Source organism: Mustela lutreola, chromosome 7 (genome assembly GCF_030435805.1).
Source record: "Mustela lutreola isolate mMusLut2 chromosome 7, mMusLut2.pri, whole genome shotgun sequence".
Classification (NCBI taxonomy): Eukaryota; Metazoa; Chordata; class Mammalia; order Carnivora; family Mustelidae; genus Mustela; species Mustela lutreola.
In genome coordinates this window covers 44,105,903-44,125,978 of record NC_081296.1, presented here as the reverse complement: position 1 = coordinate 44,125,978, position 20,076 = coordinate 44,105,903, and the positions used below count along the sequence as shown (strand labels likewise).

The following is a 20,076-nucleotide window of genomic DNA, read 5'->3' as shown; positions in this document are numbered from 1 at the left end:
TAGAGGAGGTGGGTTTTTTTTTTGTTTTTGTTTTTGTTTTTTGCCAGGACCATGTCTCTGTCCCTTTACCCCTCTCCATGTGGTCTTTTAATCTTTTGTTGTAGGGAAGCAGTTCTTTGGTTTTCAGATCCTTTTCAGAAAGAAATTGTTAGAAGATGCAGGAGAGACATAAAGTGTCCCCCAAAGTGAGAAGGCACTTTGAGACTGAAAATGAAGTAGGCCACTCCATCCAGTTTATGCAGTTTGATTTGAGATAACTTACTGAAGGGGGATTTGGATGGAGGACTAGTCACAGCAACTGCATAGTTACTCTCTGCCAAATCCAGACCTTGGTCCATAAATTTTTTTAGAGCAAAGGGCACATAGAAGGGCACTGTAAGATCAAAGGGTCCACACACACCTCAGAGGGAGTATATGCATCTAATTGACAGCTAACTTTTAATTAGATCAGGTGGCCCCACCTGTTCATCAGAAAAGGGAAAGACTATGTTATCTCTAATAGATTCTTAGCCTTTGTGGACATTTCTAAGGTATGTATATTCATTTCCAAGAGGCCAGAACATGTAGCCCCAAGAGAGGTCATTGAGCAACCACGAAAGATGGAGGGCCAAAGATGGAGTATTGTCAGCCTTTCTACAGAAATGATCCATATGTAGCTGTAGATTTTGTGCATCCATGAGGGGAGATGAGTTCAGGATCTTCCTATGCTGCCATCTTGGACCCTCTGATTTTTAATACAGTTAATTTGACATATTGTGTGTTCTCTTATTCCCCCCACATCTAGTTTGTTTCTTTAAATTTTTTTGTGTTGAAATAATCACAAATTCTTGGAAAATTGCAACAACAGTATGGAGAGGTCCACTTGTGCCCTTACACAGAAGCTTCCCCCAGTGGCTACATCTCGCATAACTGTAGTACAATATCTAACCTTAGAAAATGACAGTTGTACAATATGCGTGTATAGATTTGTCTGACTGCCATGTCATTCAAGATCCAGAACCAATCCATCACCACCAAGACCTCACTTCATGCTGCCCCACTGTAGTCATATACTTCCTTTAGCCCCCACTATGTCTGATTTGTTTTCCATCTGTATAATTTTTGTTCTTTCAAGACTGTTATATAAATGTAATCATGTGTGAACCCATATATGTGTGGAATTATATGTCTGTGACCTTTAGAGAAGGTTTCTTCCATTCAGCATAATGCTTTGGAGAGTCATCCAAGTTGTTGGATTTATCAATAGTTAATTCTTTTTTATTAGTGAATAGTAGTGCATGGTATGAATGTACTGGTTGATTTCTTTTTAAATTTGCATGTTATAAAATTATTCTCTTTGGTATATACTATGGATTTTGACAAATGAATAGATTTCAGTTTCTACCATCACAGTGTCATGCAAACAATTCTATCACCTCAAAAGTCCCCACATGCTGCTCCTTTGTAGTCAACCACTCACTTACCTCTTTCCCCAGTCCCTGGAAACCACTGATTTCTTTTTTGTCCCACTAGGTTCATCTTTTCCATAGTGTCATATTATTGGAATTATGCAATATGTCACCTTTTGGGTCTCACTTCTTTCACTTAGCAAACCAAATGTAAGATTCCATGTTGTTGCATGAATTACTCCTTTTAGTGCTGAGTGGCATGGTCAGACTCTAATGTATTGATGTACCAGTTGTTTATCCATCTGCCTGTTGAAAAAAATCTGTGTTGTTTCCAGTTTATGGCAACTGCAACTAAAGCTGCTATAAGCTTTTATTACAAACTTTAATATGAAAGCAAATTTTTATTTCTCTTGGCTAGATATCTGGGAATAGGATGGTTGGGTCATATGGTAGGTGTTTGCTTCATTTGGTGAGAAACTGCCAAACCATTTTGCAAAGGCGTTGCTTTATTTTGCATTTCCTCAAGTCATGTATGAGAACTCCAGCTGCTTTGTGTTATCACCAGTACTTGCAGTTGCTTTTTGTTAATTGAAATTATTATTTAGATAATTATGGAGTCATCTGCAGTTGTAAGAAATAATACAGAGAGTCCCAATATACCCTGTACTAATTTTCCTAATGGCACACCTTGCAAAGCTATAGTATAATATCAGAAGCAAGACATCAGCAATGTCACAGTCCACCCACCTTATTCAGATTTCCCTTTTAGTTGTGCTCATTGTGTGTGTGTGTGTGTGTGTGTGTGTGTGTGTGTAGTTCTGTACAGTTTATCACATGTGAGGTTTGTATATCCAATGCCACAGTCAAGATCCGGGGGAGTTCCTTGACAAGGATCCCTCATTTCGTCCTTTCATAAACATCATCATCTCTTTCTTGGATACACCTACCTCATCCCTGACTCTGGCAACCATTAATTTTGCCATTTCAAAAATGTTATCTGTATTACTCAACAATAACAGACCAAAAAAAATCCTTTAATGGGTAGATGATTTCAATAGCCATTTCTCCAAAGAAGACACACAAATGGACAATAAGCACAAAAAAAGATGCTCAACATCATTAGTCATTAGGGAGATGCAAATCAAAATCAGTTAGGTGCCCCTTCAGAACCATGAAGTTTGTGTGCACGTGTGCTCGCTTGCTTTCTCTCTCTCTTTCTCTATTTTTTTTTTAAAGATTTTTAAAAATTTTATTTATTTATTTGATAGAGATCACAAGTAGGCAGAGAGGCAGGCAGAGAGAGAGGGGAAAGCAGGTGCCCTGCTGAGCAGAGAGCCTGATGCGGGGCTCGATCGCAGGACCCTGAGATCATGACCTGAGCTGAAGGCAGAGGTTTAACCCACTGAGCCACCCAGGCGCCCCATGCTATATATTTTTTTAAAAATTTAAAAAGGACATTAAATGTTGACGAAGAGGTAGAGAATCTGGAAGCCTTATACATTGCTATGGAAATGGAAGATGCTGTGGTGGCTGTGGAAAGCTCTCGGGCAGTTCCTCAAAAAGTTAAATGTAATTGCTATGTGACCCAGCAATTCTGCTTCTAAACATACAGCCGAGACTACTGAAAACATGTTCACACAAGAACTTATACATAAATATTCAAAGCAATACTATTCACAGTAGCTGGAATTTGGCTGTTGACCATGACGCAAGTGCCCATCAGCTGATGCCTAGACAGACCACATGTGTTCTAGCTATACAGTGAGTATCATACCGGCACAAAAGGGAATGACGTTCCCATACATGCTGCAACATGGTTGAACCTTGAAAAAGTTACACTTTTTAAGTGAAAGAAGCCACAGGCAAGATGGCCACAGATTGTATGATTTCATTTAAGTGAAATATCTAGAATAGCAAATCCATAGAGACAGAAAGTAGATTAGTGGTTGCCAGGGGCTAGGAGGTAGGTGGACGGGTGAGTGACGGCCAACAGGTATGGAGTTTTTCTGGGGCTGAGGAAACCATGCTGTAATGTTAAAAACTTACACAAACACACACGCAAAATCCCACAAGTAGATGTTTATAGCAGCTTTATTCATAATTGCCCAAACTTGTAAACTACTAAGATGTCCTTTAGTAGACGAATGGATCACTAATCCAGACTATCGAATATTATCCTGTGCTAAAAGAATGCACCATCAAGCCATGAAAAGACATGGAGAAACCTTACATGTGTATTACTAAGTGAAGCAAACCTGAAAAGCCTTCAGACTGCATGATTACGACTATATACCAACCTGGAAAAGGCAAAATTCTAGGGATTGTAAAGAGATCAGAGGTTGTCAGGGATTTGGGGGAGGGAAGGATGAATAGGCAGGGCAGAGGATTTTTTAGGGCAGTGAAACTACTGTGTCCTTAAACGTTTCTCATACCCACAGAATATACCACCAAGTTAAACCTACTGTAAACCATGTACTTTGGGTGATTGTGTCAATGTAGGTTAGTTGATTTTAACAAATGTACCACTTGGTGGGGAATATTGATAGTGAGGCGGGGCAGAGAGAGAGAGTGTGTGTGTGTGTGTGTGTGTGTATGCGCGTGCACGCACGGGCGCAGCAGGTATATGGGAACTCTGTTAATTGTGCTCAGTTTTGTTGTGAACCCAAAACTGCTCCAAAAATAGTCTGTTCAAAAAAAGTCCTGAAACTAGATAGTGATGATTGTTATGCAACACTGTGAATATACTAAAAAACCACTGAGTTATGAATTGTGAAAGGTGAATTTATGCTATGGGAATCAAAACTCAATTTTAAAATAAGGAACATGTTCCAAGAACATTATATAAATGGGATCAGACAATCTACAACCTTTTGGGATTGTTTTCACTCAGCTTAATTCCTAGGAATTCATCCAGGTTATTGCTAGTGTCAATACTTCATTCCCTGTTGTTGCTGAGTGCTCTCTGTGGTATGGAGGTACCACAGGTTATCTGCCTAGTCACCTGTTGAGGTATGTCTTTTTCCAGTATTGGCTGTTTTGAATGAATCTGCTGTAGACATTTGGGTACAGGATCTTAAATAAACATAAGTTTTCATTTCTCTGTGCTAAATGCGTGAGTGCAGTTATTGAGTCATATGGTAATTGCATGTTAGCTTTATAACAGACTACTGAACTGTTTTCCAGAGTGGGACTACCAATTTACATTCCCACCCAGGAATAGGTGAGAAATGCAGTTTCTCACCAACATTCGCCTTGCCACTATTTTTTATTTTAGCCATTCTAATAGGTCTGCGGTGGTCTATCATTTTAATTCGCAGTTCCGGATGGCTAATGATGTTGAACATCTTTTCATGTGCTTATTCTTTCTAAACACAGAATTTAGTTAAGCCTCTAGATCTTTCTACCACTTTACAGGAGATACAAAAGAGAAGCAAGTTGAATGGTATCCTGGGGAAACAGTCAAATTTAGGATGTTTTGGGACATTCTATGGGCTACATATACTAATTTCTACAACAAATCAATGGTTTGAGGAAAGAAGTATGTATATGGGATGACTGTTATGGAATGAAAGAGACATAAGAGAAATAATAGCTAGATGCAACATGTGGCACTTGTTTGGATTTTGATTTGAAAAAGCAAACAAAAAGTACCTTTGAGACAATTGGGAGAACTTGAAAACGGACAAGGCTTTAGACCTTACTAAGGAATTACTGTTTGGACATGGTAAAGGCATGGTTGTTACATAAAATGAAATTCTTTTCAGATAGAGATCAACATTGAATTGTTTACATGGTAATGACGTATCTAGCCTATGTTTTAAAATAGTCTAGCAGAAAAGAACAAAGGAAAAAATGAAATTGGAGTGGACAAGTAGAGAAAGAAGACTGGAAAATTATGATAGTTATTAAAAGTGAGTGATGGCTAGCTGAGCGTATATTTTAATATTCTTCTTACTATTGATTAAAATTTCCAGGGTAAAATGTTTAGAAAAGCACTTATTGAAATAGTGTTTTGTATTTTAAAATAAAACACAAATGTTTGTTGCTCTGAAGCTTTGATGAAAAACATCTGATTCTGGAGGACAAATAACTGAAGTTACTTTAAAAAAAAAATTCAGGCAGAAGAAAACAAAAGATTGAGGAAACTCCAGCTTGAACAAGAAGAAAAATTGGCTATGGAATTGGCGAAACTAAAACATCAAAGTCTAAAGGATGAAAAGATGAGGCAACAAGTAAGAGAAAACAGGTATCTTGGTTTATATAAATTTCATTTATTTTGTCTTTGCCTTTAAACTTTTATCTAATGAAAAAAATTTTTTTCTTTATGTCATTGCACTTTGTTAATATTTTGTCTGGAAATACTTTGTTTTAAATGCTATGTATATTCATTTGGGAAAAGAAGTCGTATTCAAAGAAGTGAAGTATTTAAGGTGAAAATAAATAGTAATTGTTTCTTTTTTTAAAATGACCTAAAAAATAGACTCATGAGGGGCACCTGAGTGGCTCAGTCATCTAAGCATCTGACTTCGGCTCAGGTTATCATCTCGGGGTCCTGGGATACCGCCCCACATCAAACTTCCAGCTCAACAGGGAGTCTACTTGTCTCTCCCCCCACCCCCCCGCCAACCCATGTGCTCATGCTCTCTTTCAAATAAATAAAATCTTTTAAAAAAATGATACATGAATCTTACTCTAAAGTGAAACCTTAGGGGATACATAATTTAATTTTCTACCCAGACATAAGTTTTCTACAGTATTTCTGGCAAGTGGATGGTTGGCTATGGCTCAATACCTCTAGTAATTGGGATAGAAACTTCTTTTTTAATTCAGGCCTCAATTTGAATAATCTTTTTTCCCATATTGTTTCAAAACTAATTTCCCTGTAACTTTCATGCATTTATTTCAGTTCTGCTCTGATGAAAATCATATTTAGTTCTTATTTAGGATATCCTTTCATATTTATGAATTCCCCAAATGTTTTCTTCTATAAGATAAATATCCTTCATTTGTTCCATATATAATATGATTTCAAGTTTCTTCACCATCTGGTTTTTCTCTGTAGATGTAATTTACACAATTATTGTTCTAAAATATTGCCCTCATAATTGTGTATAATGTTGCAAGATAGTGCTTTCTAGTAGTGGGACTGTTAACTACATTGTTCTAGAATATATTTCTTAATATTGCTTAGAATGGAATTGCTTTTAGAAGCAGGCATGCCACACTGTTGACTAAAACTCAGGGCTAACTAAATGCTCATTCTATAGTTATATAGTTGAATATATTAGAAATTTACTTTGATAATTGTTATGTATTATCTTACCTGAGCTGGACTTCCGTAGGATATTATATGACCTGTGGGTGAGCTTCAGGGATTTTGAGCTTCACTAAAGTATATTTATGTGTTTGACAAATGTACCCATTGTATTATAACTTTGATCACATTCTTTAAGGGATTACTAATATTTTTTTTTTAAAGATTTTATTTATTTATTTGGCAGACAGATCACAAGTAGGCAGAGAGGCAGGCAGAGAGAGAGAGAGGAGGAAGCAGGCTCTCTGCTGAGCAGAGAGCCCGATGCGGGGCTCGATCCCAGGACCCTGAGACGATGACCTGAGCCGATGACCTGAGCCGAAAGCAGAGGCTTTAACCCACTGAGCCACCCAGGCGCCCCAGGGATTACTAATATTTAAAGGGTTAAATATGAAGACTTACGTCTTCATATTATTCTAGTTGCAAAGTGTCTTTTTGGACATTAAGTCTCTAATCATTGTTAGCTGTTCCTCATGGGTTTATGTTGTCTGGAGATGAAATAACTATTTCATCATGTATTTGTCTAATTCACTGATCTAAAAATTAAATAGAGGAATTTTCTACTTCTAGCAATTTTTAGACAAGGTGATTCAAATAAAGGCTTTTTCTGAGAACAGAATATCTGGAGAAAGTATAAAAGTAAGATCTGAGAGAGGAAGGAAACCAGAATGGTAAGCTTGGCATTTGTAGTTACATTTCCCCTGGAGGTTCTGCTGATTCCAAAAGGATGGCTGAGAGGTCAATAAGCATATTGCATATTGCAAGGTGTCCAACATCATTTTACAAGTTTTATGCTTAAGATTTGTACACTTTAGTGTATGTTTTACGTCACTAATACAGAATTCAATTAGATTTTATTAGATAGATACAGATGAAGAGATAATGTTAGTTAGTGGAAAATATCCAGAATAAAGCACAGAGAGACAAAAGGGTAGAAAGATAGAAAAGAAAACTTAAAAGAGGTAAGGTCTATGATGGAAAGTTCTAACAGATGTATAATTTTAGTTGTAGGAGTAGAAATAAAAGAGGCTGATGCAGAAGCAGTGTTTGAAAAGACACTGGGCAAGAATTTCCAAATATGATAAAGGAAATAAAGCCACAGGTTAAAACACAAAAAATGACGAAAAGATACCTATACTCATCCTACTCAAACTTTTGAAAGGAAACAATAATGAGAATCACAAAAGCAGCCCCACAAAAGACGATTACCTTCACAGGAGCAGCAATCAGAAGTGTGACTGAATGTGAAAGCCAGCAGTGAAAACGAGAAGACCGGAGATTGAAAGGGCAAAGGAAAGTAATGGCCCATCTAGAATTCTGTATTTTGTGAAAATTTTCTTCAAACTTAAGGCAAAAGTCATTCAGTTGAGTACTTTTTCAAATAGAATATGCTGTTTCTAAGCAGTGTCAAGACTTCTAAGAGTTTTTCACTTTGTGCATAAGCCATGATAGAATTTTGACTGATACAGAAATGGACCATTATTCCAATTAGTGTTTTCATCTGTGGATTGGCAGGTCTAAATTCAAGAAAATGTTTACTGTGGTACTCAAAATATATCCTAAGTTATTGAAAGTCATTTATAGTAAGATTAAGCTCCTTAAATTAAAAGAAAGAATTTTTAAAACCCAGGGTCAATTTTGAAAGCTCATTGAAAATTTTTTTTTAAATAATTGAGTTTGAAAGTCACAAGATTATTTTGTTATTTGATTTTTGAACACATGATTTTTTTTTAATCCAAGAAAATATTTAAGACACTTGCTCACTGCTTTTAACTTGAAATGCTTTAACTCTCTATTTTTAGAAGTCTTTTTTTTTTTTTTAAGATTTTTAAATTATTTATTTGACAGAGATTACAAGTAGACAGAGAGAAGGGGAAGCAGGCTCCCTGCCCAGCAGAGAGCCCGATGCGGGGCTCGATCCCAGGACCCTGAAATCATGATCTGAGCCAAAGGCAGAGGCTTAACCCACTGAGCCACCCAGGTGCCTGAGAAGTCCTTTTTTTAATTAAAGCATGAATCAATTAATAATTACACATGTGATTAACAATTTTAGTCAATTATTTAAAATTATGATTAATTGTATAATTATAATTACACAATTTATAATTACATAATTGGCAACTGTACATTTATCACATTGTTAACACATAGTTTTACGAAAGGAAAGAAGTATCTCATGTATAATTTGTATTTAAGTTCAGCAAAAACTAGCTCAAAGAGAAGATAAGACCTAGTCTTCCCTTATTAAATACATAACCAGTTCCTTGCTGATACCAGTACAATTAAAACAATCAAAGGTTTATAGCAACCTAGTGAATGCTGAATCAAGAAAAAGGCAACTTAGAAATGGTAGCAAAGTTTGTGGTATTATTTGTTTTACTTGTCTTTGCTTCTTCCCCTCCCAGCTCTGAGGCAGTCTAGAAGGCAGTAGTAGCTCATATTGTATCTATCCCTGGTTCTGGAGAGAGCAGAGCAGATCTTATTAGAAAATTATTGTATATGTATGTTTAACCTACTTGGGAGCTGCCTGAAGGATTGACACAAGATGCCTATCTCTATTTCACATAACTCCTAACTCAGGCCAGAAAAGCATATTGTATCTCTGATAATATGTATCAGAATATGTAAGGGATCCCTACAATTTAACAACAAAAGACAATGCAGTTCAAAAATATGGGAAGTACTTAGAGATTTATTCAAAGTAGACAGACAAAAACACTCAACATCCTCAGTCATTAGGGAAATTGCTAGGATAGCTGTAATAAAAATAATGGAAATTGGAACCCTTGGACATTGCTGGTAGGAATTTAAAATGGTGCAAGCACTGTGGAAAGCAGTTCAGCGATTTTCAAAAAGTTAAATATACAATTACCATATGATTTAGTAATTCCAGGCCTTGGTGGGTATCCACAAGGATTAAGTCTGAAAGCAGACTTAATCAGATATTTTTACACTAGTGTTTAATGCAGCATTATTCATTATTCATAATAGCCAAAAGGTGGGAACAATCCAAATGTCCATCAATAGATGAATGGATAATCTTTGATATAGATAATATCATTCAGTTTTGAAAAGGAATGATGTTCTGATACCTGCTACAATATGGTTGAACAATAAAAGCAATATGTTAAGGAAGTAAGCCAGACATAAGAGGATAAATACTGTATAATTCCACTTATGTGAAATACTAGTACAGGTAAATTTATAGAGACGAAAAAGTAGTTAGATGTTACCAAGAGTTAGGGAAAGGGAAGAATGGGGAGTTATTTACTTAAATGAGTACAGCATTTCTATTTAGAATGATGAAAATTTCTGGAAAGAGTGATAGATGGTTGTAGAATATTGTGAATGTAATTAACATCACTGAATTGTATACATAAAATAGTTAAAAATGGCAAATTTTTGTTTTGTGTATTTTACCACAATAAAAGTTATAGGATTAAAAAAAAAAGCTTATATGGTTTAGCTAAAACTGTTACTCAAGAGTCATTTATAATCTGAAATGACTACTAGAAATGAAGGCTCCCTCTGGAATTATTAGAAAATGAACAGCAAATTTCCATCTGGAAGGATTACAAAAGAATATAGAAGAACAATAAGAGCAGAAACAAATACAAGAGGGTGTAAACATAAAGTAGAATCAAAGCCAAGAATTGTGCCTTAAAAAGGCTAGTAAAATTGATAACCCTTTACAAGAATGATAAAGTGTAACAGAATTCATGAATAACCAATTTTTTTTTTAGAATGGATGATAGGATATCACTATAGATCATACAAAAATTTGCTAGATTATAGGATATTGTGAACAATTTGATACAAATATGGAAATTTAGATAAATTCATAAATAGAACATTTTACCAAACTGGCACAAGTTGTAACAGAAACCTAAATGTTTCTATAACTTTTAGACTTTTACATCGATAATTAACCTTGTTCACAAAGAAACCTATGTGGTTAGGTGGTTGATGAATTTTACCAAACACTCAATAACACCAGTCTCACATAGTTTTGCTGAATGGGAAAAGAGGGAACACTTCCCAATTGATTTTTAATCAGGTCAGTACCTGAATAGGGTTAAAAATTATAGACTAATTTTTCTCTTGAATTTAGCTATTGTAATTAGAAATTAGTATCAAATCCAGTGGCAAGTGAGAAAGATATTATTACATCTGACCAAATTTTAACTTATCCTAGGGAATCTAAAGTGGGTTTAACTAGAAAATCAATACATGCAATTCATCCCATTAACAGAATATCATAGAAAAACTATATGAGCAGAAAAAGCCAATTGATATAAATCAATTTTAAAAAATTTTAAAAAGGATTAGGAAATGAGGAATAAAATGGAGTTTACAGTAACATCATACTTAATGGCAAATGTTAAACACTTTTTAAGAAGACAGGGATGCTTGCTATAATACCTTCAACTCATCTTTGTATGGACATACTAGCCAGTGCAATAATGCAAGAAAAGTAAATGAAAGGTGTTAGGATTGGCAGTAAAGAAATAAAACTTTAATTATTCCTAGATGATATCACTGTGTATGTAGAAAATCCAAAAGAATCTATGTATAAATTATAAGTTCAGCAGTGTTTTTGGATGTGAAGTCAATATTTGTATTTCTTCATTAATTGTATTTCTATAGATTAACAATTAGAGAACAAAATTTTAAAAAATAATTTGTACAAGAGCATAAAAAATAAATACCTAATAAAAGAGGTATAAAACCTCAACACTGAGAGAAAACAAAAAAATAAACCATTATTGTAATTTTTTTTTTTTTTTTTTTAGTTTATTTATTTGAGAGAGAGAAAGAGAGCATGAAAGGGGAGAGGTGAAAGGGAGAAACAGACTCCCTGCTGAGCAGGGACCCCCCCCCCCCCCCCATGTGGGGCTCCGTCCAGGGGATCCAGGATCATGACCGGAGCCAAAGGCAGTTGCTTAACCAACTGAGCCACCCATTCACCCCCAAAATAAACCATTATTAATAGCTTTTAAAACCTAAATAATTGGAAGGATATACCAGCTTAACTGAATTAAAAACTCAGTATTGGGAAAATGTCAATACTCATTCACAGATTCAGTATAGTCCTATTCAGAATTTCAGCCAGTATTGTTTATAGTGACACTTGAAGAGCTGATTCTAAAATGTACATAGAAATGCAAAGTACCAAGAATAACTAAGATGATCTTTGAGAAGACCAAAATTGGAGATTTATTCTCTAGGGTGTGAAAAATTATAAAGCTCCAATAATCATGATAATATTCTGTGGTTTTAGCACAGAATAAACAAATGGATCAATGGAATGGAATGGAGCCCATCTTCTCACCCAGAAAATTTAAACCCTAATGGCCTAAGGCATCCTTTATCTGTAGTGAATTAACTAACCTCCTATCAATCTAAAACAATGCCAACTATATATGGTCTATGAGAAAATTAATATACAGTTACTCAGTCTTCCATGGGGCTAATTTCTTTTAGGGAACCCCAGCTGAGGAAGGATGGGATATATTCAACAACGGATCCATGCATAGATGTACACTTGAACTTTATGACATTGCAGAGAACTGTCACTGTTCTGGTACTGCAGAGCAATCAGAAATGGAGAGTTTTATAAAATGGTACTGGATCAATTCAATAGCTATATGTACAAAAATGAACTTGATTTTCACCTCACACTACATACAAAAATCAATTCTTGAATGATTGTAGTCTAAAAGTCAATAGTGAAACAAAGTTTTGAGAGACTAATATAAGAAAATGCCTTTATGTCTGTGCAGTAGGCAACATTTCTTAAAACATGACACAGAAGTCATGGACAATGAAGAAAAAGATTGGTGTATTAGAATACTTCTCTTCATCTAAAGAAACTGAGAGTAAGTACAGACTGGAATGATACATTTGCAGTGCATAGAAGCAACGAAAGACTTATATCAAGAATTTATAAATAACTTTTATGCAGCAGTAAGAAGTTGACAATGTAGTCTAAAAACAGGCAAAAAAATATTGAACAATAACTTCACAGAAGATGTAGGAATGACTCAAACTTATGGGAAGGTCTCAGTTTTAGGAAAACAAATTAAAACCCTAATGATATATTACACACCCACAAGAGTGGTTAAAGCGAAAAAGAATGACAAGACTAAAGAGTGTTACTAGGATGTGTAGCAGTGTAAGCACTAGGAGTATGAAGCTGTGCAAAGCATTAGAAAGCTGGCATTTTCTGCTGCATTGGAACACAGCCTACCCTGAGATTCAGATGTTTCACTTCTAGGTAAATATCCAATAGAAATGTGTGTACTTGTCCTTCAAACAAAAGTCACTTATTTGCATGTTAGTTTTTGGAATTTGATGGACTTTGCCTCAGAGAGGTAATTTTATAAATTTGTGATTGGGTTCATATGTTGGTTTACAGATACTAATACCTAATTCCAACAAAACCCCTTATAAATATATTGCAGTCTATTAGAGTAAAATATGTAGATTAACCTAGAAACTTAATCCTCATTTAAATTATTATTTTTTATGAAAGAAAGCGATCTTGTGTCATATACATTTATACCTACAACAGTAAGGGCAAGAAGGACACATCACAACACCAAGAATAGCTTACCCATGAAGACTGTCTCTTTGGAGGTATAGGGTACTTATAAGTTGTTTATAATTAGGTGAGTGCCTTTGTTCTAGAAAGAATTAAGATGTGTTTGGGGCATCTGGGTGGCTCAGCTCAGGCCATGATCTCAGGGTTGTGAGAGCAAGCCCTGCACTGGGCTCCAGGCTTAGTGCAGAGTCTGCTTCAGACTCTCTGTCCCTCTGCCTCCCCACAACTCTCTCTTTCTAAAATAAATAATAAATTTTTTTAAAAAAAAGAATTAATTTGTGCATCCAAGTAACCATCTAAGGACCCTTCCAACTCAGAATTCTCATGTTCAGAATTCTGGCACATTGAGAAGTTATATATGGCAGATTGTTTTCCACTAAAGCTAGGGAAAGAATTCATTCAAAAGCAGTTTAGAGATTATCTGAGGGCAATCCTCATTTTTAACAGATAAGCAAACAGAGAATTGAAGCAAACTTGCCCATGGTCATTCCTCTTCATCATCATTATCAAAAAATATTCATAGAATGTTTATATTCTATATTCAATTCATAGAATGTTTACTCTGTAACAGGTACTTTTCTAAGCTTTTTATACACATTAACTAATTCCCATAGCTAACCCTTCTACGGGTAACAAAACCGAGGTATAAAATTTAAGTCATTTGCTTTAAAGCACTCCACTATAGTTCTTTTAGCTCAATAGCATTAGTGGCTGGACAGAAGTTTTAACCAATATCGATAAACCATCTTCTCTAAGTGACTCTGGCAAAAGGATTTTTAGTGATGATTATTGGAAATAAAAGGGTTGTTTTGTCTAGAAAATTAATTATAATACGTCACTTCATATGCATTCTGAGTTTTCTTTGGGTGAAGGGAGGAAAGGATATTGTTTTCAAGGTATTTAATAATATCTTTGACATTTAGGAAAAAAGTTCTTTTAAACTTCAGATCGAGACTTCTAAAATAGGAAGAAATATGGTCCTCAATTTTATATTTCTTTCTTTCTTTTTTTTTTTTAACAGTATTGAGCTCAGAGAATTGGAGAAAAAATTAAAAGCCGCTTACATGAATAAAGAAAGGGCAGCCCAGATTGCAGAGAAGGATGCCATTAAATACGAGCAAATGGTAATCATGTTTCTGGTCATTATGTTTTCTGTATTTTTAGCTTCATTTAGGAAACCACAAATAGACCAATTTTGTGAAAATTGTTATATATGATAAGGAATTTACACTGCTAGTTTTCTTAAATACTTTTATACTTTTCAGATACTTAAGGTACAGGAACTCCTAGATTATTTAATAGTGAGCCTTGTTTAATTTAATATTAGAATCTTTCAGAGACCCAAAGAATGAGGTTACTGTTTAGAATGGTTATACTCAGTCTGAGCATTCCTATGGTCTCACTGATTATTCTTTGACAAATCAATATAGTACAAATTGTTAGTGTGATCAATATATTTTAGAATGTTATTAAATTTTTTATGTGTTAAATGTTTTAAAAATTGAAGTGTTTCATAATTTTAGGCAGGAAACATGCCTGTTTTTAAAATATCTCCCTCTTCTTTTTCTATTTTTATCCTCCTTCTAACTCCTGACATACTGCCAAGTTAGGGCAAGATTTATTCTTGGGCAAAGGAGTTTCAGACACGCTTACCAGTGGTGTTATACAGTAAATATAGAATAGGGTTTACTGAGTTAATACTTCCAAGCAGGGTGCACACCATCATTTGATGGCTAGATGGTAGATGAAGAGGTCTGACTGTTGATTACATGGTTTTGTAAGTTCCTTCTGCTTGTTTCTCTATTATTTAGAGCATTTTGGTGGTAGAGTTCCTTCTCTCCTAGATCCCTTTCAAAGATATTATACAACTATTAAAGAGAAGAGGTAGGGTAAATGTTCTGGCTTTTAAAGTTGGTCTGAATATATTTTAGGCTAAAAAGAAAAAAAGCTGCAGAAAAATCGAGTTGGACAATAATACATACCACAGACCATTTATTTAAACCTGTATGTGTACATCAGCCATGTGTGGATCTCAACACACATATATGTTCACATACACATACAATTAGAGGAATAATATCAAAATACTTAACCAGCGCCATGTGATAAAGTCATCTACTACGATGAGATGCTGGCCCCAGTGATCTGTGTGTGCGTGTGTCGGTGCGGGAGAAGTCGGGAGCTTTGCACGGCAGGCTCTCGACTGGCATCGCTTTTGGTGAGACAGGTTGTAGGAGAGCATGAGGAGACTTCATTTCCTAAGCCACATAGTTCTTTTCTAAGCTTGAAGAAATAAAGTAGAACATAAACAATGTACTCTTTGGCTAGTAGTTTGCAGTTTTACCCCAATACTTGAGGTTTATCAAAGCAACTGTACATTTTAATCTGACTCCTTAAAGAATTTTCTCCATTTTCTAAATAAAATTGGTTCATAAAGATTAAACTCAAATAGTCCTAGAACTTGACTATGTGTATGGCACCTACGGCAATGTGTACATAAATGTTTTTATCATTTCACATTTTTTTTTAAAGAACCTAGTACAGCATGTGGTAAGAAAATAGAAGCAGAGAAAGAGTTTTGGTCAAGTCCTATTAATAGTGTATTTGGTGTGAAGGCATCAGTTGGATCAGGAATAGCATTCAGCATTCATAGTTTAATCTGCTTCTTCTTGTCTGTTTGATGCTATTAACCATTCTAGTGTTTGGATTGTGATCATAATGGTAAAAGGTAACAAAAATTGCCTCAATATATTTAATTTACAATTTATTTGGTTACTGATTTCAAAATGCTCAAAATCAATAAGAGGTTTAACCTAGTTAAGAAGCAAGATTGTCTCCAACTCAGAGGGAATTGTCTTGAGTGAGTGAATTAAAAGCCACAGAAAACAGACACAGTAATATACAAGGCTCTTCTAAGTTAAAGTGATTATAAAGGGCATTTAATAAACGAGAGATGATGGACTTCAAGGGCCAGAGGCAAGAAGGAAAGTTTAGGTTGGGAAAATAAGAGTTGCTCAGAGCTGTTTAATAGCACACTTCTATGAAAAAGAGTACCAACCTTGTTGTAAATGCACCTGATACACAATGACGTTAAGAATTGCCTATATGCTTTTAAATAAAAGAAAAAGGGGACTGCTGCTTTTTAAACATAGTATTAATTAGGTACTTCTAATTTTATTTGCTGTTTGTCAAATGTGGAGTTACTAGTTATCCTTTTCCTGTATTTCCTTGAGACCTACTTGAAGGAATGGGAAAGCCTCTTTAAGGTTTGACTCATCATTCAAACCCTTCAGGTGACAGTAACTTCCCTTAGATGAAAATGTTTTATGCAGTAGGCTTTATAATAATCCATTACATCTGTTTTGAAATATTCTATCATACTGTGCTCACATTTGAAAATGGAAAGATGAATCTTGTTTTAATAACAGAAACGTGATGCTGAAATAGCCAAAACCATGATGGAGGAACACGAGAGAGCAGTAAAGGAAGAGAATGCTGCGGAAGACAAACGGAATCAAGTAAAAGCACAGTATTATCTTGACTTAGAGAAACAACTTGAAGAACAAGAGAAGAAAAAACAGGAAGCATATGAGCAGTTACTAAAAGAGAAACTCATGATTGATGAAATTGTTAGGAAAATTTATGAAGAAGATCAATTGTAAGTTTATCCCAGCTTTTTTCCATGTCTAAACATTGAGATTCGATTGATCTTAAGCCCGTTTTGAAGACATAAAGCAACTGAACAGTGCCTAGTACGTAGTAAGTCCTCAGTAAATGTTATAATCATATAAACTAGAACTCTTGTTTATCTTTGTAAGCATGACAGTTACCTGATAACAAATGTTTATTAAGTAACAAAATGATGAAACCTTTGTTTTTCTTAAATATGCACATATCGTGTCAGAGGACTTGTATTCTGATCATTTCTTGGCTAGACAGTGGAAGTGCAGGTTGTTGGCCTTTCTGAAGTGAGATGCATAAAACTTCATTAATAGTTTAGAGGAGAGGTATAAGTAGTATTTCACTCAGAAGATTCATACCTGTCATTATATTTAGTGGTACACAGTGGATACTCAAAATGTTTGTGGTATTAATGAATGAATAAACTGTAAGTAGAAAAGCTGTGGGGCGCCTAGTTGGCTCTGTCATTTAAGCATCTGACTCTTGATTTTGGTTCAGGTCATGATCTCAGGGTTGTGAGACTGACCCCATGTCAAGCTCCAGGCTCAGTGGGGGGTCTGCTTGAGATTCTCCTCCCTCTGTCCCTCGCTCTGTTCATCTGTGCGCACGTGCGCGGCGCTCTCTCTCTCTCTCTCTCAAATAAATAAATAGGTAAGTAAATAGAAAAGCTGTTTTTGCCCATGTTATTATCAACTGAAGGAAATGACACATTTTTCAATATTATTTCTATTACTATAAAACTACTCATTATTGCTTTTTAGGGAAAGACAGAAAAAGTTAGAAAAAATGAATGTAACTCGAAAGTATATAGAAGAGTTTCAGAAAGAGCAGGCTCTCTGGAGAAAGAAGAAACGTGAGGAGATGGAAGAAGAAAACAGAAAAATTATAGAATTCGCCAACATGCAGCAACAAAGAGAAGAAGATCGGATGGCAAAAGTTCAAGAAAATGAAGAGAAAAGACTACAGCTTCAGAACATGGTAATAAAATAGCCACTTCTTTAACACTAGAGAAATTCTGAAATACTTGTTTTAGAATTTGTTTCCTATTAACGTTTGTGTGTTTCTTTAAAATTTAATAGTTGACTCAGAAATTGGAAGAAATGCTGCGGCAACGTGAAGATTTGGAACAAGTGCGACAAGAATTATACGAGGAAGAGCAAGCTGAAATATATAGGATGAAACTAAGAGTAAGTTTTGGAAATGGAAAGAATGATTTAACATAGAGCATATCACTTTGAGATGAAGCAGTAGAAAAATGGTAGATCTAAATCCAACTATATTGGTAATTATAGTATGTGTAAATAGTATAAACACTAAAATTAGGGGCACCTGGGTGGCTCAGTTGGTTAAGCGTCTGCCTTCAGCTCAGGTCATGATCTCCAAGCCCTGGGACTGAGCTCTGTATCAGGCTCTCTGCTCCCTGCTTCTCCCTCTCCTTCTGCTCCTTCCCCTGCTTATGCTTTCTCTCTCACTCTGTCTCCTTCTCTCTGTGAGATAAGTAAATAAAAGCTTTTAAAACAAAACAAACCACCACTAAAATTAGAAGAATTTTCAGGCTGGATAAAAAAGCTAGTCCTAGGCAGCAGTTAACAGCGTAAAAGGTGTGATTCAACTGTCTCCCCTGTGAGAAACACAATTTAAGTATGAAGACATATAGTTTAAAAACAGAAGGATGGGGAGAGATTTACTAATCACTAATCAAAAGCAAGTTAGGGTGGAAATCATGATGCCAATAGGATAAATTCATCTAGAGGCTGGAACAGCCCTAAAGGTGGCTGAGCCTAAATAAAGCTTCAAAATGGATGAAATAAAACTGAAAGGAGAAAGAGACAAATCTATAATTATAGTTGAAGATTTCAATATTCCTTCTTATTAGTGTATAGAATAGTCAGAAAACCACAGGAAACAGTGTTGAATAATATCGTATTCTGACCTCATGTCAGGATGACGTGCCAGTTTTCTAACTGAGTTGTTAGTTTATTGTAGAGTTTTGAGAGTTGTTTATGTTATTCTAGTTACTAGTCCTTTGTCAGGTTTGTAGGTTTACAAATTTTCTCTTATCTGTAGCTCGCCTTTTCATCTTCTTACAGGGTCTTTCTCCAAGCAAATGTTTTCGGTTTCTATGAGGTCCAGTTCACCAATTTTAATTTTTATAGATCATAATTTGACATCAATTCTACGAAGTTTTTGTCTAAATCCTGACGAATTTTTTTTTCTAAAAGTTTTTACTCTTACATTTGTATCTGTGATCTGCTTTCAGTTAGTATTTCTTATAGGGTATGAAACTTGGGTCATGGTTTTTGCTTTTAGATGTTCCGTTGCCCCTACCAATTGTTGAAAAGATTTTCTATCTTACATCAAATTGCTTTTAGAACTTTATTGAAACAGTTAAGTATATTTGTATGGGTCTGTTCCTGGACCTCTGTTTTGCTCTATTGATCTATGTATCTATCCCTCCATCCATACCACACAGAATTGATTACTGTAGCTATAGTCTTCAAATTTACTTTAGCCTTTCCATATATATTTTAGAATAATCTTATCTCTATCTACAAAAATAGCCTTCTGGGATTTTGATAGGAATTGCATTAAATCTGAGTATCCATTTGGGGAGAATTGACATGTTCACAATGTTGAGTCTACCAGTCCATGAACATAATACGATTCCCATTTATATGATCTTTGAATAGTTTCCTCAGTGTTTTATAGTTTTTAGTATATAAATCCTGTATGTGCTTTATAGATTTATATTTAAATATTTCATTTTTTTGAGCAATTATAAATGGAATTTGTTTTAATTCCAGTATCCATGGACTCATTATTAGTGAATTAACTTTATATTGATCTTGTATCTCATAACCTTCCCGTATTCACTTAGTAACTTGTAGGAGTTTTTTTTTCCCCTACATAACCAGTCATGTTTTCTGCAAGTAGGGAGTCTTCTTTTTTCTTATCTTTATCTTTTTAATTTACTTTTCTTGCTTTATTGTACTAACTGAAACTTCTAGCTTTGTCTATCACTATGTTGAATAAGAGTGACGAAATAGACGTCAACTCTCTTTGTTGCCTATTTAAGGGGAAAGCATGCT

At 35.0% G+C, this 20,076-nt stretch overlaps 2 protein-coding genes across 7 annotated transcripts in view; one reads left to right on the top strand and one right to left on the bottom strand.

Annotated features, from left to right (window-relative positions):
- MNS1 (meiosis specific nuclear structural 1) overlaps positions 1-20,076 on the top strand; it is an 87,409-nt gene that overhangs the window by 52,380 nt on the left and 14,953 nt on the right. For 4 of the 5 annotated variants that reach the window (XM_059180594.1, XM_059180596.1, XM_059180595.1 and 1 more), the window contains 5 exons: positions 5,507-5,634; positions 14,328-14,430; positions 16,735-16,964; positions 17,749-17,965; positions 18,067-18,174. In XM_059180594.1, the coding sequence (XP_059036577.1) occupies positions 5,507-5,634; positions 14,328-14,430; positions 16,735-16,964; positions 17,749-17,965; positions 18,067-18,174 (786 nt within the window). Of the gene's footprint in view, positions 1-5,441; positions 5,635-14,327; positions 14,431-16,734; positions 16,965-17,748; positions 17,966-18,066; positions 18,175-20,076 lie in introns of all 5 variants that reach the window. The other variant, XM_059180598.1, reaches the window with a different exon arrangement.
- TEX9 (testis expressed 9) overlaps positions 15,266-20,076 on the bottom strand; it is an 83,531-nt gene continuing 78,720 nt past the window's right edge. For both annotated transcript variants that reach the window (XM_059180599.1, XM_059180602.1), the window contains one exon: positions 15,266-15,589. In XM_059180599.1, coding sequence (XP_059036582.1) covers positions 15,425-15,589 — 165 coding nt within the window. In that variant the 3' untranslated portion in view covers positions 15,266-15,424. The remainder of the gene's footprint in view (positions 15,590-20,076) is intronic.